This window comes from Sphaerodactylus townsendi, linkage group LG03 (assembly GCF_021028975.2).
Source record: "Sphaerodactylus townsendi isolate TG3544 linkage group LG03, MPM_Stown_v2.3, whole genome shotgun sequence".
Taxonomy (NCBI): Eukaryota; Metazoa; Chordata; class Lepidosauria; order Squamata; family Sphaerodactylidae; genus Sphaerodactylus; species Sphaerodactylus townsendi.
In genome coordinates this window covers 81,601,580-81,625,357 of record NC_059427.1, presented here as the reverse complement: position 1 = coordinate 81,625,357, position 23,778 = coordinate 81,601,580, and the positions used below count along the sequence as shown (strand labels likewise).

The window sequence follows — 23,778 nt, the reverse complement described above, 5'->3', positions numbered from 1 at the left end:
CTAGGTGGGACTGAATCAGATTGGGACCATGACATGTGAAGGGAAGGAAGTCTGCCACCTGCATAGAGTTCTCAATACTGCATAGGCAAATGTTAGGGGGGCTCCAGGCATTCATAGATGGTGTCCCAGCCTGGTTGATGGCTGAGTAAAGACATTGGAGACACTGGCTCAGCTCCTGCTCTTCTTGGAGGGGTGGAGTTTGAAAAGGGGGAAGTTTGAAGAGGATATGATGTCACCTCTGAGTGACACTGAAAGTTTTCCCTACTCTCTATGACAAAGACCCGTAGAGACAGGAAAAACTCCTACAGCACCACTATAGATGCCTTTCCCCCCTAGTGATTCTTAGAAAGGTACAAGTTTTCCCTGGAATGACATCACACTTTCAGCCCAATGCCACCTTTTTTATTTTATTTTATTTTATTTCCCACTGCTGATCTGAGGGACAGCAAGAAACAGAAGCAGGATATTCAGATTGGGCAAATGGCATAGAGAGGAAGGTTTAAGCTCCCTTTCCCCACGTCCAGAGGTGGGATCCAGCAGGTTCTCACAGGTTCCCGAGAGTAGGTTACTAATTATTTGTGTGTGCCGAGAGGGGGTTACTAATTGGTGATTTTGCAACGTGATTTTTGCCTTAGTTACGCCCCTCCTCTCAGCAGTAGTGCGCAGAACTTGAAGCAGTCTAGCAGGAGGTGCACCGGCGTGCGTGGCAGCCTGCACCTATGTGTATTCGTTTCCCGCCCAAGGACCGGCGCAGCGGCTGCGTCCTTGCCACAGCCCCGCCCAGGAATGCCCCGCCCCATCATGCCCCGCCCAGCCCCATTGGCGCTACACCACAGTTTAAATCCCACCACCATGGGAACCTGTTACTAAAATTTTTGGATCCCACTACTGCCCACGTCCCATGGTCCAGTGGTGGAGCCGCAGTGGAGGCATGGCCGGGCTGTGGAGGGGTGTGGTGGGGGCTTTCCAGGTCAGGAATGGGTGGCGCCACAGCAGGGGCACAGGGCATGCGCACGCCCCAGATGCAGTTTCCCCTCGCTCTGCCCCTGCCATGGTCCTAAGCTGAATACAGCCTTTGTACATCCAGCAGGGTTATCAATATCAGGGTGGAGCCTGGGTTATCAATATAGGGTGGTATCTATCTATCTATCTATCTATCTATCTATCTATCTATCTATCTATCTATCTATCTATCTATCTATCTATCTATCTATCTATCTATCTATCTATCTATCTATCTATCTATCTATCTATCTATCTATCTATCTATCTATCTATCTAAATGTATACCCCTCCTCATACCCATGTCTCTAGGTGGTTTACACAGGTTGAAAACAATGAAAACCACAATAAAACATCATGAATAAAATATAACAATTAAAACAACAATAAAAATAATACTTTGGTTTGGGCCCAGGAGCGAATTGGGAGTCAGTGCTGTTGCTTAAAGACCATCATGATGTGCGCCCAGCCAGACGTGCCAATTAATAATCTAGCTGCTGCGTGAGGCATCTAGTCCAGCTTCCAGACCGTCTTCAAGGGCAACCCTGCATAGAACACATTACAGTATGCTGAACTCCCTCCCCAAACTTTGTCTTCTTGAGTTATTGGCCTAGATGTTCAGGAATTTCCCATGTTAGATTGGACAACCCTGTGAGAAACATAAAACGCCCAGATGAATATGCCTGGAAAAGTGTGTTGTGTCGTTATGGCCTCAGTCCCAGTCTGTCAAGAGTAATAACAGTTCCCACATGTCAAGAATGTAACAATGTGGAAGTGTATATGAAGTACCCTGATGATATTGCGGTAAAGTAGAATTGCTAAGTTACAACCCAAAGGTATGCATGTTTAAAACCACCGACAAAGCAAACAGCAAAACAGCACATCTTCTACCACTCTTCTAACCTGAAATTTTTGTCTGCACCCCACCTTAACCCTGCCCAGATTTTTCTCACTACAGAAGGTGGGGAAGATTCCCATAACAGGAATAAGCAAGAATGGTTAATAGAAGCTACTCTGCTTAATATCCTGCTCATGACCATTCAGTGTGTTAATTTGCTAGGTGTGTTCCCAGATTTCCTAATAATGCCCATTATTTATATATTTTAAAAGTGTGCTTGCTGGAGACCTGCTCAACCACTGTACTTTGGGTAATTTTATTTTCCCTACAGGAGCATTCCTTGTTCCGTATTTCATCATGCTGGCAATATGTGGTATTCCCATCTTCTTCATGGAGCTGTCACTGGGCCAGTTCTCAAGCCTGGGGCCTCTTGCTGTTTGGAAAATAAGCCCACTGTTTAAAGGTGTGTAATGCAGAGTTCTTTTTCCTCAACATCTTCCTCTGTGCAGTGCAGAAAATCAGGATCACCCATGCAAAGGCATGTATCACCAAAGCAAATGCAATAGATCATATGAAGAGATCGAGGTGAGAGCAGTGAGGCTGGATCCTCTCTTGCTATTTCAGAGTGTTTAAAGGTAAAGACAGGATCACTGGGCTGAGAGCGAGACCTAGCTACTCCAGTACCATTAAAAGACCAAAAAACCTTGTGGTATTTTAAATGTTAAATTGATTGTGCATAAATTTTCATAGCTCCTGGGCTTTCAATTACTTATCAACAAAATACTCTAGAAATATTGCTAATAGAAGAGTTCAAAGAAAATAGTTAAGAGAAAAAAGTGACTTACTACTGAGGGCCAACCTAGATATGGCAACATCCGCAGGTCTAACCCAGCACCATTCTAATGCCTAATGAGGAGATTTTACAATGTTGCAAGGGCCTGATCCTGATTGGGTCCACAGCATTACAGGATGAGGAACTCAAGTGCTGACTTTTCAAGTGCTGAAATTGCCTCATCGCCCCAAACTGCTCTTTTGTCACTTAAAAAGGGACGAGGGGCAGAACTGTTAAAGCAGCAAATACTCTGGATACTGTGGACCTGATCAGGATTGGTCTCTGCAGCATTTTAAACCGCCCCATTAGACTTTAAAATGGTGATGTTACCCACAGGTCAGACTTATGGACACCATCATGTCTGGTTTGGCCCCAAGGAACCACAGTAACATCTTCATGTGAGTTTTTCTGCAGAGGCGAAATGCTTACCTATTTAGCTATGGCTGCATCTCATTTGCTGGCACTGAAATGTTTTTTGTGAACCCTGCAACAGACTGGTGGACTAGCTCCCTGGCTGATCCCTAACATTGCCATTCCCTTGATCTCTCTTTATGATTTCTGCTCCTCTTTAGGTGTTGGCATGGCTACAATCCTGATTGTTTCTTTGGTGGCAATTTACTATAACATGATCATTGCCTATGTTCTCTTCTACCTCTTTGCCTCATTGACAAAAAACTTGCCCTGGCAGTACTGTGGCAACTGGTGGAACACAGACCTATGCTTGGACCACCACGTCATGCAGACAGGGAATGGTGCTGTCCCACTCAACATCTCTAATACTGTCAGCCCGAGTGAGGAATATTGGAGGTAAGAAGTCCAGGTAATATAAGTGTTTTAAAATGTTTTATTTATGTTTCATCTCGAGATGCCCAAAATGACACAGACAGAAGGGAACAAGAAAAGTTGCATAGTTTGTAGAAGGCTGATCTATGATTACATTAATGTTGCCCATAATAGATTTAATACACAACTGCATACAAGATGGCAGAACAGGTGGCTTTATAGAACAATTACCAATGATTCTGTAATACAGTACTATGAGCAATGAAACATTCTATGGACCAAATGTCCAATGACAGATTCTTAGGTTTGCTGCTCTTATTTAGCAAATTATTATATGTGTAGGATGTTTTTCTCTTTCCCTCATTTATCATTATGAGAATTATGGATTAGCAGAGTCAGAATGAATAGGATTATAAATATAGGCAGCAGGAGAGAATGGAAAATTGTTTTCAGCATAGTGAAGGTAGGAATATGTACTTTGCTTGATTACTGCTGTGGAAATCATAAGATTAAAAATTGTTGGTGAATTTTCAGTTACTTTGGGCTGAAAGTTTAAAGCCTACTTGTTCACAAGATGAATTTACTACATCTTTTTGTGTACATTGGTTTACACCATCAAATGTGATAGGTTTACCTGTGTCTGTTTCAAGATGTGCATTTGGAAGCCACAACCACTTGTTTGTTTCTATGGTAAATATAACATGCCAAAAATAGTTATATCCTTGCTATATGTGTAAGGAAATGTATATTGTCTGAAGCAACCAGTACAGCTGTTATACATGTTACAAACTCCCTATGGCAAAAGCATTTCTGGAAAAAAAAACCCCATCAGCCCTATATGTAGATTCATACATGTGATCATTAGGGACGCACCCATTTCATTGCAGGCACACAACCTGGGGAATATGACTGGCAGCAGCTTCCTAAAACGTGCATGTAGTATGTACACACAGTGAAAACTATTCTTTCCTTGAAACAGAGAACTGCAAAATGTGACAATCTGTTGACAGTATTGATGCCTTGTGGTAGAACAGCTCTCAATGTTTGGTGCCACTTTGTCACTGCCCTCATTTGTATTGTCAGGAAGTGGCGCTTCTGCAAATTAATGGATTTTTCTTTTTGTGCCAGCCGTTATGTCCTCCACATCCAAGAGAGCTCGGGTATTGGGGATCCTGGGAGAATTCGTTGGAATCTGTGCCTTTGCCTCTTCCTTGCCTGGGTCATTGTATACTTGTGCATCTTAAAGGGAGTCAAATCTTCTGGCAAGGTAGGTACAAATTAATGGCCCACCCCAGTAAGATGAAAGCTGTATTAATTTGGTAGCCAGATACTAGACTCACTTATTCTCTGTTAAATAAAATAACCAGGATAAGAACCGTTTTGAAAATATATACTCAAATTCTATCTGCAAATTCCAGGATAGGGCAAAAAAGCTAAAACCATGTTGTGTATTATTTAGTCACTTCATTTATACTGCGCTTTTCTCCCAATGAAATATGTTGTCCCCTTCTTATCCATTTTATCCTCACAGGAGCCCTGAAGTAGAACAGGCTGGCCCAAGGTGACTGAAACAAGCTTCTATTGCAGAGGAGATATTTGACGCTGGGTCTTCTAGATCCTAGTCCAGCACAATTGATTTCTAAGTTCCTCTGGAGAAGATACACACAGTCATGAGGAATAGAACCATTCTTTTCTAACACAAAAGCTGTGCTTCCTATTACTTTGGCAAGCATTAGGTTTTCCATTAGATTCCAAGATTCCTGTGGTTATTGATATACTGCACATATTGTGGCCTGCCATTTAGAACTGAGAGTGGGCTGTTATTGTACATTAGAACAAGACTATAGATTGGATTTGGTGATCTGTCAGGGGAAGGCATTTGAGGAAGAGGAAGAAGGAGGTGGTTTTGCTTTGTCCTTCCACTTCCTTGCAGCCCCCACATTTTTCTAAGGGCTGAAAGAGACGGCTGTGGGGAGGAGAAACACAAGGCAAATCCATCTTTCATCCACTAGATAGAAGTTTGTATGTGCTACTTAAAAAGCATTTGCTTTGTGAGGTACACAATTTGTTTCAGTACTCCAAAATGATCCACAAACGTTAAGTGCATTCATGGAGATATGCACACATGAACCTTACCACATGCTCCAATGTACTTCATGGATTTATGACAATGACCAAAGTAGCTGTGCTCTGCATAATCTATATAGCCATCCAGGTCATGACTGCATACGGGTTTCAGGCCCATTCTAGACCCAGGTGGGATTCAGCAGGCACACAGGCCAGGCTTTTGCAGGCAGTATTGAATTACTCTGGGAAACTCACTGCTAGCAGGCATGGGTACGGCTGCCAACTCAGAAGGATTTAAAGGGGGAGTGGGTATATTTGTTGAGGACAGGTGTATCTCTGGCTACTAGTCATGACAGATATACCCCACCCCCAGTAACACAGGCAATATGCTGGGAAGAATGGGCAGGACGAGGAGGCTGTCACAGACTCCCTGCTCGTGGGCTTCCTAGAGGCAGCCAGTTGGCCACTGTGGGGACAGAATGCTGGACTAGATGGACCTGAGGTCTAATCCAGCAGGGCCCTTCTGGTGTTTTTATTGTACCACTGGGACTCTACTGGTCCTAGTGGGAGGAGGGCCACCATCATCAGATTCTGTGCCAGTGGGGCAGCCCCTGAAGGCAATCAGGCCAGGCTCAGAGACTCAAAGGCTCTCTGGAGCTTTGGGCAAAAGGGCAGTTTTCTGCACTCACCTAGTACTGACAATGAGCACTACACTCTCTCTCTCTCTCTCTCTCTCTCTCTCTCTCTCTCTCTCTCTCTCTTCCAATCTCTTAGCCCTCACTGTCTTTCATAGGGTTAGATTGGGGGGGAGGGGACAATTTTACTGCTTACCCTGGACACCATTTTCTGTAGATATGTCCCTGATTTCTACATCAGTAGAAGAATATCTCCTTATTGATCCTGTTTTTATTCTGAGGTCATGTTTCTAATCCACTCAATTACCCTTGCCAATCTAAGATTGGACTAGCTGCTCACGTAAGAATAAGATGTTCTGGAAAGGAGAATTTTAGCTTGTTGTTCCATGGATAGTGTAGCATCATGGAGAAAGATGTTCAGTGCTGCAAATTAATCAAGTGCCTCTTCTCCTCTTACAGGTTGTGTATTTCACCGCCACATTTCCTTACCTCATCTTGATCATGCTCCTGATTCGTGGTGTAACGTTAGAAGGAGCCTGGTTAGGTATTAAATTCTATCTCACACCCCAGTTCCATCACCTGCTGTCTTCCAAGGTGAGAACTCTATTGTGTAATTTCACTCAAGAGCAGAGCTTAATTACACAGCTCTGCCCTTTTGACTGCCAGATACCAAAGATCACCTTATTCAGAGCAGAAGTGCACAGCAGGGTCTGGCAGATGCAGAAAAGAAAGAGCTTCATGTTACAAGATTGCTTGTAGCTCACAGAGGTCAATAAGGTTTAATTGGCTCCCACTGAGGTTATTACCAGAAGAGCAGCACTCTGAAAAAATGTAGATGAAGTTCCCAAATTGATTTTTTAAAATCAAGGATTTTTGTTAGGTGATAGTTGTAACATATACAACACTGACACTGGAACTACACATTATATTATATCCATGACTGCTGCCGTAAGCAACATCCACAAGTTTCTCCTCTATAGCAGTGGTTCTCAACCTGGGGGTCAGGACCCCTTTGGGGGTCGAACAACCCTTTCACAGGGGTCGCCTAAGACTCTCTGCATCAGTGTTCCCCATCTGTAAAATGGATAAATGTTAGGGCTGGGGATCACCACAACACGAGGAACTGCATTAAAGGGTCGCGGCATTAGGAAGGTTGAGAACCACTGCTCTATAGTATCTAGTTTAAACTGTTCCAGATTAGTATTGAGCACATAAGGAACAAAGCCTGCTATGGGAGCATCAGCCTGCTTCTGAAAAAGGAAGTCCTACTTCACCAGTCTTTTAGAATTCTTTGAGCATGTGGATGAGAATGACCAGGTAGGCAACATATACTTACATTGCTCAAAGGCAATATGTACTTAGACTTCTCAAAGGGTTTGGGCAAAATACCTCACCAAAGACTCCTGAGTAAGTTTAGCAGTCATGGGATAAGAGGATGGGACCTGTTATGGATTTTGTTTACATGTCAAGAAGCAGAAGGGCAGTTCTTGGAATAAAGAGAAGGAAGCAATGGGGTTCCACAAGGATTGGTACTAGGATTTTGGAATGAACAGTGTAGCAGCCAAGTCTGCACATTATACCATATTATTCAGCATGGTGAAAACAAAGAGGTTTAGGAGGATCTTTCTAAATTTGGTTAGGGGATGCTAGGATGCTGGACATGGATATATTGTTCTAGCCATCGTAGACCTGAGAATTATACATAGGGCTACTACCAGAAATTTCAGTTGCATGCTTAATGTAACATGTGTTCTGGATGAAACAACATGGCAATGAACACAAATGCTTCCACAGCTGGAAACTGTCTGAGTTGTGGACAAAATAGGAATGTGAAAGTAGATTTTTAAAAGTTTTATTTCCAAAGTAACATTAGTTTTCAATAAATAAATTTATTATTCCAATTTGTTTCCATCATTACTTTCATTTTCCTTTGATTTTAACAGGAAGCATTTTTGGCTGTAACTTCTCTGTTTTGTATCCAATTTGGATGACATTTATAGGGACTGTACTACTCATTCAAGGGATCCTGATTCCAGATTCCAGAATCATACGAGAAAATGTTCCAGTTTTATAGCAATTAAAGGCAAAACACACATATGCTTGTCACCCCTTTATTTTTTATCCAATTTGAATGAACATCTTAGGAGTACACATCTTTCAGAAGTTATGGTCTCTGCCAGTTTCAAACAGATGGGAGAAATGTTCCCTTTTATGGGCAATCAAAAGCAATATACCAGGAAATGAGTGAAACAAATTAAATTTGCTCATTCATTGTTATTTCCATCAATTTCCATTACATAAGTGAATCAAAGGAATTAATTAGGTTCGTTTTGTCATTAGCTTAAAAATGAATGCACAGCCCCGAAATGAAAGCCCAGACTTGCAGCGTCATCCTAAGCAGAGTTACACTCATGTGAGGCCATTGATGTTTGTAGAAAGTGTGGCTCTGCTTGGGATTGCAGTGTTAGCACAGAACTGTTCTTTTTTTTCTTGTTCTTTTTTTGAGTTAGTGGCCACTGGGAGGACAAGAAAAGCCTTTGGATTGCGATATTATTGGGGGCAGAGTTACAATTCATTTTATCCTTTTCCCACACTGGGCGCTTCAAGAGTGAACCAGACCCACTTAATTTCATGGGAGGAAATATGAAAATACTAGTGTGATGTGTTGGCAGTTCTCCTTTCAAATGAAAAGTTAGGAACAGAGTGTGCAAGAGAAGCCCACCATTAGGAGCTAGGAGTTGTCAGTGCCACTGGTCAGTGAAAGACCAGACAGAACATGTCATAGCCAGATCTCAGACTTTATTTTATCTTCCACTGTCCTGCTCTTCCTTCCCCTTCTTCCTTTCCTGTTGCTTACGTAACCCTATTTATCTGGTTTGTGCTATTTATAATCTGCCTTGCTTAAGACTAGTAGTACCCTACACAATCAGTACAAATCTATGTAATGAATAGGATGATACATTCAACAAGTAATGCAATAGGACTAGGAATTGCAGAAAATTGAAATGGATCTGTCATCTGAACAAAGCATAGATATTAAACATAAAAGTTTAAACACAGGCCAGGGTATTACAGCAGTAGAGACTCAAGGTATTTTCCTGGGCCAAGCTGTTAAGCAGAAGCCCCATTTCCTTTATTAAAATCTTCTCCTGAACAATTCTGATTTACATAGTTTTGAGAGTGTCGGGAGAGTGGAAACCTTCATGACCTCCTCAGGCAGTCAGTCCACAGGATGAGGGCTATTGCTGACAAAGCATGTGTCTGGGCAGTTTCTTATCTTGTAGAAGGCTCTGCTTAGATGAGCAAAGTTGTCATGGTGGGACTATAGGTGGAGAGTCAGTTATGCAGATATGAAGCTTCAAGGCCACAAAGGGCCTTAAGTACATGATACACAACTTGAATTGAATTTGGTAACTGATGGGTAGCCCATGCTCTGACTAGGTCTTGTTAATAACCAAGCTGCTGCATTCTGCACCAATTGGAATCTCCAGAGTTGTTTTGAAAAGAGACCTGTGTAACATACATTACAGTAGTCTAGCCTCAGTGTTATCATGGCATGGATTCAGATGGCCTAATCAGCCGAATCAAGGTAGGGCAGTGGCGTATTGCCCATGGGGACATGGAGGGTCAAATAACACTGGGCACAATGGGGGGCCAAAATCGCCCCCACCCCTCCTCCCCCATGTTGACCCAGCTTGGAAGAGCTGGGTCAGCACAGGGGAGGTGCCTAAAAACAGAGCCAGCTGACTGCTAGTGACTCCTGGGCTGGCCTGCTGCTGTGGCGCCCGTCTGAGCCACCCCCCTCGAGCCGCCCCCTGCCTCCCTGGGCCCTGGGGAGGGCAGAAGCTGGCCAGAAGGGGGCAGGGCATCGTGGCAGTGGCCAAGGAGCCTGCCTGCAGCTGTGGGGCCCGTCTGAGCCTCCCCAAGTCTCACCCTCAAGCGCACGGGGGCAGGGGTCCCCCAGAGCAGGTGTTGTTCCCCCGATGTGCCTCTGAGGTGGGGGGGGGGGCAACTAAATTGGGAAAAAGCACTTTTAGTGGCCACATTAACTTGTTTCTCCAGAGGTAATGTTGGGTGCAGTAAAACCCCTATGTTCTTAACAGCTTTTCAACAAGCCCTACTTCTGTCTTGCCTAGATTTAGTTTCACTTTCAGCCATTTAATCACAGCAGTCAGGCACTGGCTTAAGACCTCTACTACATCACCAGGGTATTCAAATTCAGAGGTGAAGAGCCAGGTGTCATCAGCATACTGATGACATCCAATTTCAAATCTATGAATGATTTCTTCTAAATATTTTTACATAGTGGTTGAATAACATGGCAGATTGTGTCCTATGGTTAACTCCCTGCAAGACAAATCCCACTCAGAAGATAACTGGTCTCCAACAGCAATTCTTTGTGTCTGATCTGTGAGGAACTATTTGAACCAGTCCAAGACACATCTCCTAATACTAACTTCTGCTTCCAAATGCTTCAGCAGGAAGGCATGATCTACTGTATCTACTGTATCAAAGTGTGAACATGAATCCAGTAGGAGCAACAAAGAAGCATGGCTTTTTTCTACATTCAGGCAGGCATCATCAACTGAATCCACCAGGGCCATCTCTGCTTCTTACTTTGCTTTATTGCTTTGCTTCTTCACGATTTCATTCTCTTTTTTAAACGTGGCTATCTTTTTCTCAACTTCATTCCAGGTGTGGATTGAAGCAGCTTTGCAGATCTTCTATTCTCTTGGGGTGGGATTTGGGGGACTGCTGACCTTTGCTTCATACAACACCTTCCACCAGAATATCTACAGGTAGATGTTTTCAGTGTAATGTTTTGGAGTCCCTGATCTGTGTCCTCAGTAAAATTCCCTTTTCTCAGAACAGAAGCTGCACAGTGCAGCAAATGGAACAATATTTATTTTTAAACAAGCATCATTCATGTAGTAGGAGGAAGGAGACACAGTGAAACTGTTAAAAGACAAATAGAAACACAAACTTTGTAAAATAAGAACAGAACATAGAGGAGTACATATTCAGTGAAGAAGGACTTCTCTAGGTACATTCGTGCTTCTTTTAGCTCCACTTACTTTGGCAATGCCTATTGAGTAACAGATGACTGTGGTGAGGATGTAATGTAATGTAATGACTAATAGTACCTGCCAAATGCCAGTAACCAACATGTTATCACTGAACATGTTTCACTTAAATATAGAAATACTAGTAATGTGCACCTTCCAAAGGAATAACAACCTACCTCACACATGTGCATACCTCAGTTGAGTTGAAATCCGGCATTGCATTCTCGCTGATGGCTCCTTTCTACACATGAAGTCTCAGAATATCATTCATCAAGGGACTCAGATAAGACTAGTACATAGATATTCCATGGGATCTGTCTCCACTTCCCTTAATTCACCAAAGACACATTCCTGGTTCCTCTATGAGCAAAAACTGTGCAGATAACTCCACCTACATCTGCCTAGCATAGCAGTCCAAGTTTAATTAGGGTAGGAATACTCACGCTTATTTTTAGAACAGATAGCTAGCATGGAAACCATATAGGACATTTTGATTTTGGATGGTCATTGTTTATCTCTGTAAGCCTTTCTAGATGGCATCTCAAATTCTCATTGTCTTTTTCACCATGCTGGAGATTAACAGATTCATCTCATGCACTTTTTATTCTACAGGGATACATTTATAGTAACCTTGGGAAATGCCATCACCAGCATCTTGGCTGGCTTTGCCATCTTCTCAGTTTTAGGCTATATGTCCCAAGAACTTGGTGTCCCTGTTGACCAAGTGGCCAAAGCAGGTAAGGCTTCCAAACACCTTCCTTTCCTCCCAGTGGTGTAGTGCCAGGGGGGCGGGTGGTGGTGGTTATGTGACGCACCAGGCGTCCGCTGGTGCAGGGGCGTGGCGGGGCACAGGGCGCACGTATGCCTCAGATGCAGTTCCCCCTTGCTACGGCTCTGTTTCCTCCTTTGTGCAAGTGTGTGTGTCTTTTCACCCCTTAATATTATGTGTATGTACTGTAGAATGAGATTGCCAGTACTTCATGAAATTCTCATATAGGTCATTTCTGCACAGTCCAAATATCCTGTGTTGAGCAAGGGAAATATCCTGGTTTGGCCAAGAAGTTTGCACAGTTCCCAGTCCTAAAGCAGGTTTGTCTCATGATATTTCCCTCATCCTGGGATTTTCAAAAATTTCCAGTTTGGCAATTCTTTTCAAAAAACCCATGGTGAACCTGCTACTGTGCAAACACCACGGGAACAGGACCAGTTTATTTTTCCCGCACAGCTGCCTGATCTTTCACAAAAATATGAGAACATGAGTGGAATGTGATGTGTAAAGCAGGTGTAAAGGTGGGCACCAGCAATTCAAAAGGCAGGATGGAGATGTTCATTCAAGCTGTCACCCAAAAACAACAGCCAATCAGAACACGGGACACCAAGGATGTTTGCGCATGCGTGGATATGCTTGTGGTGTAAATACAAAAGATCTGGGCTCATGCAAAACAAACTGGAGTATTTTCTTCCAGTCTTCACTTGATTCCTTCACAGAAATAGGCTGCCATGCAAAGGGAGAAACTGAAATAAAATAGTCCTGGATTGTAAGATACCAATTGTAACCCGGTATAATTGTGCTGTTCAGAAACGGCTGAAGTGTTTCTCAAAAAAGCAACTTTGCACTGATTAAGTAGCTTTGCTGGATGCTTTCCAAGCATTTTATAAACATTCAGTTGGTCCTGTCTTATGGCTGGTTTGGAAAGCTGTAACAGGAAGAAGTGTACTGGAGCAGATATTCCAAGAGGAAATCACAAATGAGCTCCCTGATTGGGCATTGGTATTTTGTTCAAGCAACTAAATAAATCACTGGCAGCAAAGGAACTCTGCTTCTGCAGGGCACTGTAAACTGTTATTAAATTGAAACAAATTGGACAGCAAAATACTATACAATAGCAGTGCATTCCTAAGCAGAATTACATCCTTCTCAGTTGATTAATGTAAATGCTCTGCAAAGGGTGTAAGTGTTTAGGATTGTACTGAAAAGCACTTAAAGTGGTACATATATTGCCCACAAGAAAGCTCCACTGGATAGGCTGGCACAACTGGGGACAAATAAATGTTTTTCAAGGAAGGTGAAACATATTTACTAGGCAATGTTGTACTGTGAGCACAGCATGATATACTCTTTTGTATATATGATCCAGGCAAACTTAAAATTTGCAAAGCATGCAAGCCTTTCTCAGTGTTCTGGTCTGGGACCCAGTTTCTCCCAGCTTTGACTCCCTCAAATGAATGGTGGTGCAGCTGAAAGCAGTCTGTGTCTTTTGATTCTGATTCAGTCCACAACTGCTGCAAAGGTGCTACAAAGCAACTGCTGGAATTGCAGCAAGACATAGCAGGCTGGTGATCTCCATTGTTTATCAGCCTTATGAACCTCAACTACCAAGCAGTAGTAGCCAGGAAGGGATGTCTGTGGCCTTCACGCTGCATTTCCAGATCTTCTTTCTTTATGTTTCAGGCAGGCAGGCAATGCGCCTTTGTCCATCATCAGAGTCATTTCTGTATACTCCATTCATTTGCCTAAACCATTCTGTTCTGGAAGAGCTTTCTTCTTCTGAGCTTGCTCTTTTTCTAATCTCCTAAGTCTCTGGGTCCATTCTTGCATTGCCTCTCCTCGACTGTAGCTGTGTAATCCCCCTCTTGTTGCTCTCCTTATTCTTTGCCTGTTTTCTAGGTCCAGGCTTAGCATTTGTGGTGTACCCTCAGGCCATGACAATGCTTCCTCTCTCTCCTTTCTGGTCTTTCCTTTTTTTCTTCATGCTGTTAACTCTGGGCCTGGACAGCCAGGTAAGGATACTGCTTGCTGTGAATGATCACTTGAACTGTGCCTTCAAATAAGAGTGGCCAGCAAATTCCTGGAGATTTAGGGAGGGCATGGTTTGGGGAGAGGAGGGGCCTCAGCATGGTATAATGCTGGAGTCTACTTTCCAAAGCAGCCATTTCAGTGTCTTAGTTAGTTGTAATCCAGGGAGATCTCCAGGCCCCACAGTGAGGTTGGCAAATCTACTTCAAATGAATGCCCCTTACAACTGACCTATCCTTCTGTTACTATTTGCCTGCAGTTTGCCTTTCTAGAGACTATTGTTACTGCCGTGACAGATGAATTTCCATACTATCTGCGACCAAAGAAAGCTTTTTTCTCAGGCATCATTTGTGTTGTGATGTTCCTCATGGGACTCATTCTCACAACAGAGGTAAGCAAAATTGACCATTAGAGACCAGAAGTGGGGCGGGGGGTGATGCACCAGGCACGCGCCCCTGTGGGGGTGTGCTGAGGGCGTTCCGGGGGTGTTCCGGGGTGTGACAGGGGCGTTCCAGGGCAGAGGCAGAGGATGCTTTTCCCCCTTGCTATGCCTCTGTTAGAGACTGATATTTTCGACTCACTGTTCAGTTGAGAATTTGCAGGGGAATTGGATGGTAAAGTAGATAAGGAGCTAAGAGGGAAAACTGAATAAGAATCCCCAATGCAGCCAGTAAAGGAAGACTAAGTGATTCAGACAGATTACTGACTAATGTATCCAATATAATTGGATTGCATCCAAACAATTGAACAAAAATAAACATTAAAACTGATATGTGAAATAGTAAAATCAAATTAATACTGAATCTAGAAACAATGTATGTTCCACTACATGGATAAGCCCAAGCTATGATTGATCAGGTAATTGTCTCTCTCTCCTGCTAGGATAAGCAAGTAAAGATGCGTGTGGTTATGCCTGCAAATGTTCAGGTTATTAACATTGGTCTGTAGATGAGGATGTTTTGGAATATATAAACTCACCGAGAAAGGCAACAGTGTATTCCAGATGGATTTTCTTTGTTGTGCCATCTTAGCTTTCATATCTTGGAAGCATCTAGACCACTGATGGCTTCTTCTTTCCAGGGTGGGATGTATTGGCTAGTTCTGCTGGATGACTATAGTGCTGGTTTTGGACTCATGGTGGTAGTCATTACTACCTGCTTGGTAGTTACACGTGTATACGGTAAGGCAAGAGATGTAGATTGTTGTATGTTGTGGGGTTTTGTGTTTGCTTTTTGTCAGGTCGTAGTATTTGTTGAAAAAGCAAAAGAAGGATTGTGTCCTTATGTTAAAAAAGACTATGTCCCCTGAATAATTACAGTGACAGTAAAAAGATGCTGTACACAGCCTTTGTATGCATTGACATCTATATCAATGTTTTACATTGGCTTCTGGCATCAATGAGAAAGTAAATCTCTAACTACTACTTCAGAGTGCAGGTGAGGTTCAAATCATGTAACATTCTTCCTCATGGAAAAAAACCCATTTCTACATATACTTTTAAAAATAATTGTTTAATTTGATAAACAGACGTACTCTGTTTTAAAAGTTAAAAAGGAAGACAGCCCACCTAAACTATGCAGAGAGGCAAGATAGTTTACTAAACACAACTCTGTTGCAACTTTTGGTTTGTTGTGGTGCAATGGGGGTTACTACACATATATGCACCATAAGAAATAAAAGTTTGTATTGAGCAGCTGATGTGCTGATCTATTTCTTACGCTTCATTCTGTTTTCTGTAGGAATAAAGAGGTTTTGCCGAGATATTCACATGATGCTGGGCTTCAAACCAGGGATGTATTTTAGAGGTTGCTGGTTGTTCCTGTCCCCAGTTACAATGATGGTACTATACAAGTTTTTTCTGAGTCATTTTTTCTAGTTTCACTTATCCTTTTTCCACCTATTTCTGACAGTCTTAGCTTACTTCCTGTAGGACTAACGCTAAATCACTAGGGCAAAGACCCTCCAGCTGACTGATCACAATAGTGTTAAACTTAAAATGGAGGGGGAAGAACTTGGTGCAAATGTGTCTTCTGATGTCCTTTTAGGCTCTACTTGTGTATAGTATAATCAAGTACCAACCCTCCGTTTACGGAACCTACCAATTCCCACCCTGGGCCGAGGTCCTAGGCATCTTGATGGGAGTCTTCTCCTGCCTGATGATTCCCATGGGGATGGTTTTTGCTGTGCTCCAAGAAGAAGGGACACTCTGGCAGGTAAGCAGCAGAGAGGAGATTCAGCAGAAGATTGCAGAAGAGATCATTCCTTCCTCTAACCCTTTCTGCATTTTAACATCTTCTGTACTGATCCCCAGAATGTCCACCCTGAGGACATTTTTCTTTGCTTTCTCCTGGGACAAAGATAAGACAAAGTCATTCTTGTTGGTTTCTGCAACATATGTTTGTACTTTATGTGGCAGTTGTGTCTGCTGTGGGTTTAACAATGTTGCAGGGAATACCGGTATATCAAGTTTGAAAGAGAGATCAGCATTTCCTAACACATAGCGACATATGTCAAGGACACAACCAATCAAATCATAGCTCCCCACTGTGTTTCCTGAATGGTGTTCTCCTTGAAGAGAAGCATTTCCCTTTCATCATTCATGTATTTACTGCAACTAACACCAGCTTTTTCTACATGAAGGTTTTGCTCTTGTTTGGCATCCAATCTGGAGTAGATTTGTTTGGGGAGCATCCACAATGCTGTCCCCTAATCATCCATTTTCCACGGTTTCCCCCACTGTGCTGCATTGATATGATCTTTTTGTAAAGATTACTGAAGTGCCTTTGCACACCATGTAGATGAGAAGGTATCCATTTTGGAAGGTTTGGTGCCATTTTCCTTTGATCACGGTGTGTCTGATGTGGGCCCCCCAGGCTTAGTAGTCACTGCCATTTCTGGTGTTTTCCCCACAGCCAAAACATCCCGGGAGGAAAACCGGGATCATACATACCGGGATGTTTCCATTTTTGTTCCTCCCTCCGCACAGCAGCCATCAGCATGTTAAGGCCGGGAGGAAGAACTCCAGGTGATTATTCACGGCCCCCAGTTTACTTTCATTTTCTTCACTGGTGATGCCGTGCATGTGTGAACTGTCCCGTTTTTCCGGCGTTCTGATTGGCTGCAGCCGGTGAGGCAGGAAAAATAAACCGGCCCATCTCCTGTGATGTTTGCATAGGCGTGGGATTGGCTCATGCTTTTTCAAAAGAACCAGCAATTTCATTGTTTTTTGAAAGGCGTGGAATAAGGCAAATCTCGTGAGGTGGGCCCCATTTAGGCCCGGAAGTCATGCGTAATTCATGGCCAAACCAGGATGGTTCACTTCTTTATCCCAGGATATATTGGCCATGGGGAAAACGCCTCTACTCCATTTGGGAGTAGAAGACTTGCCTGCAGATTTCGTAGTCACAGAGATAAGTGCAGAAAGCAGAGACTTTTTTTGCAATCCAATAAGTGTTCATTTTTTTCTTTAGTGTTTTTGATCCCAATTTTGCATATGCACACGATTAAAAGCAAAACCTTCCACTGTGTTAATTTAAGTCACTGGTATTTTCTTTGCTAATGCCAGGTTTCAACCAATTTTCCTGTAACAGACAGTGTCCTCTAGTGGTGCATGTGTGCATTGTAAGAATTGAAATCTTTAGATCTAGAATCAAAATGATGATCCATGGAACAACAGCAAAGTCCAGCAAAGCCCAGCATTGTGGAAAAGGAGGGAAGGGAGAAAACAGAACAGATATTGCTCCTTATTTTACAAAGTATGTGGATTTTGAATTCAAGTTGTGGAAAAAGTGCTGTTGTAACAAAGGCCACGTTTCTGAGGAGTCCATATGAGCCAGAATTGAAGATGGACACATTTCAGTTAGCAAAAACAATAGCTGAACATACAGCTGAAGCCGCAGGGAAGTTTTTTCCTTTTTTTTTGAGAGCAACATTATGTAAAAACTGGAATAGTGAGGTTACTATGGACCACCAGAGACTTCATTAACATTGCATTATCACAGAATTTTAGTTTGTGCTCCCTCTCTTAGGACTTGATGTGACTAAAATAGCCACCGAGGTTTGTTTTCAGATTGACTGGGATCCTTGATGAATCCAGGCCTTCTCCTTGTGGGCTATTTTCTATGACAGAAAGTAATAAACAGTGTATTCAGTATGGCTGTGCGACCGGAAATATTACTTTGGAGTTCCCAGCTGCTGAAGTGCCTATGGATTTCCCCCCAACTCAGGTTGTGTGTAATGTTTGTGCTTTTCCTTGCAGAGAATACAGCAAGCTAGCCGATCAACCCTGGACTGGGGTCCTTCTCTGGAGGAAAACAGAACTGGCATGTATGTGGCCACCTTGGCAGGCAGCCAGTCTCCTAAGCCTTTGATGGTTCATATGCGAAAATATGGGGGAATAACCAGCTATGAGAATACAGCCATGCAGGTGGATAGAGAGATTGAAGAGGATGAAGAGGACTCCATGATGTGAATCCAAACAAAAGTGAGGTAGAAGGTAAAGAGAACATGGGGAGCAGACTCCTGAACTTCCATGCAGAGTTGCACTTGGGCATTGCAGGTCACTCAGCAGCCTCTGTCCAGATGCAGTCAAATGCTGCTGATCATTCAGCATCTCACAGCAGTGAACTCTGGTTGGGAATCCTATGTTGTTGAGGTTACTGTTCAGTGTGGCGAAAAGATGTGCAATGGATCTCTGTGTTAATGCTCCAGTGTCTTGTCTTGTAGACAGTACTTGGACCCATCCATGTTGTATTTTCCTTCCCACATCTCTCTAAGCAGATTTCCATTTTCCAAAAGCCCAGTTTAGTCAGATCTGCAACTGATATCTATCTTCTGCAGCCAAGTTAAAAACTCTGTATATTGCCTGTGTTAATATTTGGTAGCTTGCTAACTGGTTGGAAATCAGCTTGTTTCTGGGAATCTCAGAACCCAAGAGTACCATAACATAAATTAGAATTTACTTCTTTCATTCAAGAAAGAGCAAATTTGTTTCATCTTATGGATCAATGTGGGTATGCCAAAGGAAGTGGAATGGAAAACCAAATTCATGACAAGAAAGATATCCACATTAAGAATACTTTAAAATATAGCAGGAAAATGTACAATTGTTTATCTGTATTTGAAAATTCATTGCAAAAATATTTGAAACTCTAGTTTCTAGGTATTCATGGACATTCTTCACCTTCACATCTAGGGAGTGGTTTATATACACAGAGGCATATAAACCTGCTAGAGGAAGAGGTGTACAAGTGCACCTCTATCATGCAAGTATGGAATAGATTACACAACTTTTTTGTGTACAGTTGACAATTTGTGCTATGCTTGGACAACTCCATTTTGAGCAGAAACACTTATATGAATCACAATAAGACTTCTACAGCCATATGCACAAGATTCTGGCATCATCCACTACTTTAAGTGCACAGAAGAGGTAAAAGCATACACAAATGAAGAATGCATGGATGGGTCCTCAGCCTGTGGGCAGTTTTGGAATTTTGAGAATATTGAGTGGATACCACCAAAATAAGCCTGCCATGGAACCAACCACAAACTATTGGGAGGTTCCAAGCCAAACATTCTACGAAGGTGGGGTTATATGTTGCTCAGTTAGTATTTCCTTAAAACACAAAGGTGATGCCTGTTGGGCAGTTCTGAAGCCTCTCCTCTCCAATTAGGTGGAGGAAAGCCAGTATTGCTTGGCAAAGGAGATGAGTATAGAAAGTGGATGTCAGATAATAAATATATCACCAGGCAGCTATGGGCACCACACTTGGGATCACTGGATTGATACAAACTGGCCTGTACTTCAGATTTCCCACTGTAGAAATGAGTAGATAGGTAATTGTACACATCAAGGTGAAATAGACTTAACCATGCTGTAATGTGAATGTATAAGTGATACTGACTAAAAGGTAAATTTTTAGCCCAATAATAAGCAGAGTTATACTGTTCTAAGTCCATTTCAATTGATGGGCTTAGAAAAGTGTAATTTTGTTTAGGATTGTACAGCCAGGATCCTTTCTACAGTCTGCGCTAAATTAACACCACTCAGTTGGAGTACAAATACCATCAGAGAGGATCAAATGGTTTCAAGGTCTCAGGTGTGAAAACGGCCTACACAGCTATCACCAAAGAGACCCAACTGAGATTTTGGTTATGTTCGAGTTGCTAGCACTTCACATAAAGGAAGAGAGCTCATAAAAAAATGCGAGGAATTCTTTTTTCCACCAAACAGTAAATCCCTAGCTGATCAGAAAGTGAGTATTTTTAGTAAGCAGACTTATTTTTAAAAAAGAAAGGAAATGTAGGGAAAGCAGCTATTTTATGAAACCATACAAATAGCACTGCTTTTTACTCTTGATGGGCAAAAAAAAAAATCCTTAAGAATCTGTAGAGGCTGCCATGCCAGATTTCAAAAATCTATTTACATAGAAGGAATGATTTCCTGCAGCTGCATCTAAAGAGAATGAACAAAGGAATTTAGTATGAGGCCATTATCTGCTTTGCTATTTATCAGCCAAGGTGGAACAGACTGGGGGTGTTATCAAATTGTGCCATTCACATGGGTAGATGGGATTCTTTATAACTACTCCATTAAAGTATGAAAAGAAGGACAGCTAAAGTGATTATTTCTCACAGTGCTTGGTTTTCTTAAGATATAGTCATTTTTGTTTGCCCTTGAATTAATGGGGCTTAAGCAGCAGCCTATTGACATTGAAGAGCCTTCTGTGCGTCTGCCTCAAGAACTACAGTTCAAGTAGGTCAGAGGGGAAAAAAAGCAGTACGTTAGTGAGCTATATTTTAAGATTTTGCTAAAAAATATTTGGCAGAAAAAAGGGGAAAGAAATCTCTCAGTTCCAGCCTGGCACATAAATGTGCTGTCTGTGAGCTGCCTCCAGACATTTTTCTAGGGCAAACACAAATTTCCCATGTGGGCTCTTCTTTGTGACTTTGGCACAAAACCTGTATATCTAACAGGGTCTCAAGCCCTAATGAATGTCACTAGAGAATTCCCACTTTCTACAAAAGCTGTTTTAGAGACTGAAAAGGTCTTGATTTACTTGGAAAGTAAATAGAAAAATAGCTTGTCTATTCTAATCTGGAATTTCTGTTACTCGTAAGGTAATGACTTCATCTTGGTATATGTGTGACCAACTGTATGTCAGAATCTAGTAGTGCTCAGCTGCACTTATCTGTGTTCATAATATATTCTTGCCTATTATATGTTTTCTTGAATTTGTGTGTGTATGTGAGTGCACGCGCGTGTGTGTGTTTGATATTAAAATAAGGCAGATCCAGTCCTCTAAGTTTTATGTTTTGATGTAAACTTGTTTTAAAACTGAAAAGCAATATGCTTGCAATTACTTCCTCCTTTTCAGTCTTGAACATCTTGACTTATTCAGATTTCACTCAAAACATCTTTTGGCCATTGGTGATATGAAATGACATTTGAAATGCAGTTATCCAATTTTAAATTGAATTAATGGCCATTCAGGAAGGTGGCTTTACAACCTCATTTTGACACGCCTGCATGTTTGTGTTCATGTGCAAATAGATGCGATCCATTCTGAAGCAGGTTTTTAGCCCTGCAGGGCCACCCTCTACAACTTTTCAGAGGATGGGCACTTTCTGGAGTGGCTTTTTTCATATTTCACCTTCTCCTCCCCATAAAAGAAGACTGCACTCAGACATTATAATAAATAATGATTTATTAATTGTGCTTTGATCACACACTAGTTAGTTGTAACAAGTATGTAGCTGGTGTAACCATAGTTTGTACTAATTGTATTTTGCTGTAATTTCTGAATAAACAAAACATAACTTGTTAAGTGGCAGTGCTCCTCCTGGCCTCCTGGCCAAACAGTCAACAGTACAGGGAGCTACAGTGAGTATTCTGTAAGAAGGCAAAGAAGTAAACAATCAGGGTTTACATACAAACTGATTTGTAACTTGTGTCTGGTAGACTAACTGCAATTTACAGTCTATCATGATGGCTTAATGCAGCCAATTTTTCACTATTAGCAGGCGTAGTTTCCTCACTTAGTTGCTCCTGATTGACCTTCAGTGTGGGCATCTGCAATATCTCAGACAAAAGCTTCTCACCAGCCTGATCAGATTGCTTTCTCTTCAAAAGGAGCATGTATGCACATCAGCAATGATGCACATTGGTCAAATATTGAGAGAAACATGTGAGGTCACTGACTAATTTTAACCCAAAGCTTATCTGCTGAGAGGTTGACCATCATGGTACAAAAGTTAAGAGAAGAGTTTTTGCTAATAGGGTAATTTTGACTTCATGCTTTGTATGTTCATGCCCTCCTAGAAAGCAAATAAAAGGGAGTATAGTATGAACTGATAGATATGTTATGTTAGGTCCATCAGATCTCTTGAAATAGCTGAAACCATAGAGTTTCCATGGAATCCTACAGGATAGCCCCAAAGCCAGGGTGTCATATTTGGGGTTGCACTAGAAGTGATGTCACAGTATCAGAAACATAGCAGTTTGAATCTCCCCACCCGACCCTGGCGGTTGCAATCCCTTGGCCAGCAACCCTGTTATGTCAACACCATGTTTAAGGGTGCTTATCTGGGTATATTAACTATGTTCAAGGAACTGTTGTGTGTAACTTTCAAATGTGCTGTTTTGTCTTGGGTGTGCTGTTTTCTATCAGCATCAGAGAGGCCTCTTGTACATGTACAGGGCAATGCAATTGCTGCATAATTACATACTGAAGCTGGCTCACATGGAACTCCAGTAATCGTGAAGAAACACACGAGGGATGGTAATTGTAGCTTAAGTGGACTTTTATTTTTGACAACATGGAAGTCTCATTAATCTGGATCATAATACACCAGTCGGCACAGGACAATAGTCTGTTAAACAAAGCTAAAGGGGCTGATTCCCCAAGTTATCTGAATAGATGGTTTGTGTTTGAGGTAATGTGAGGTGAAATAAAAGCTTTGTCTATATTGCTATGTCTGTGAAGGCTCATTATATATGAAAGGCATCACTGAATGTTGCAAGTCATGTATGCATTTATGAACTGGTTCTTAAAATTACCTAATAAGAGTTAATATATATTTATACTTATCCTAAAAACACCAGTGATAATGACTGCTCCAGAAAAGCAGGGCTATTCTCTTCTCAGTGGTACTTACTAATTAAAAGTTGCAAATGTAAGAATTAAGCACTAAGAAATGTTTTTTTGTGAGAAAGAGAAATTCTATAATTTATGTATTGGAAACATTAATATCCCTTACTTTCAGGCAAGAATTTAAACAATGCAGAATAAACCCATGTATTTAAATGATTTTAATAAATGAAGACATAGTATTGCAAATGGGGATAATGCTGATGTCACCTTCTAATAGAATAAAAAAGGGGAGGGGGAAGGCCACATTTTCTCATCATGTCATTGGATTGTAGCTACTGACTCCCCTCCCAGTCTTTCTCAGGGTGATGCATCAGAGCTTTGAAATGCTAGTTCTGTGCCGCATGGCAATTTGAATGTGGATGGTATCAGGCTCTTATACATACTAAGGAATATTCCTTCCCCATGTCTTTCTCCTCCCATCTTTAGGCAGGCATTCTGAGAGAGTAACCAGAGTTATGTGTTAATCATCCATGGATTCAGATTCACAACCTACATCTATTTGGACTACCTCTCCCTTTTGGGTCTCGGAGGCATAAATGCATGTCTCTCAGCTTTCTCTCAGGAAGCAGAATTCATGGATCGGGCACACAGAAAAATCTCATG

At 42.0% G+C, this 23,778-nt stretch overlaps 1 protein-coding gene across 1 annotated transcript in view; it reads left to right on the top strand.

The window, feature by feature from the left end:
• SLC6A7 (solute carrier family 6 member 7) overlaps positions 1 to 22,990 on the top strand; it is a 43,273-nt gene extending 20,283 nt beyond the window's left edge. The window contains exons 3-14 of the mRNA XM_048489970.1: positions 2,172 to 2,303; positions 3,245 to 3,479; positions 4,584 to 4,722; positions 6,617 to 6,751; positions 10,853 to 10,956; positions 11,836 to 11,960; positions 13,892 to 14,004; positions 14,280 to 14,411; positions 15,101 to 15,200; positions 15,760 to 15,860; positions 16,066 to 16,233; positions 18,279 to 22,990. Coding sequence (XP_048345927.1) covers positions 2,172 to 2,303; positions 3,245 to 3,479; positions 4,584 to 4,722; positions 6,617 to 6,751; positions 10,853 to 10,956; positions 11,836 to 11,960; positions 13,892 to 14,004; positions 14,280 to 14,411; positions 15,101 to 15,200; positions 15,760 to 15,860; positions 16,066 to 16,233; positions 18,279 to 18,491 — 1,697 coding nt within the window. The 3' untranslated portion in view covers positions 18,492 to 22,990. The remainder of the gene's footprint in view (positions 1 to 2,171; positions 2,304 to 3,244; positions 3,480 to 4,583; positions 4,723 to 6,616; positions 6,752 to 10,852; positions 10,957 to 11,835; positions 11,961 to 13,891; positions 14,005 to 14,279; positions 14,412 to 15,100; positions 15,201 to 15,759; positions 15,861 to 16,065; positions 16,234 to 18,278) is intronic.
• The last annotated feature ends 788 nt before the right edge of the window (positions 22,991 to 23,778 follow it).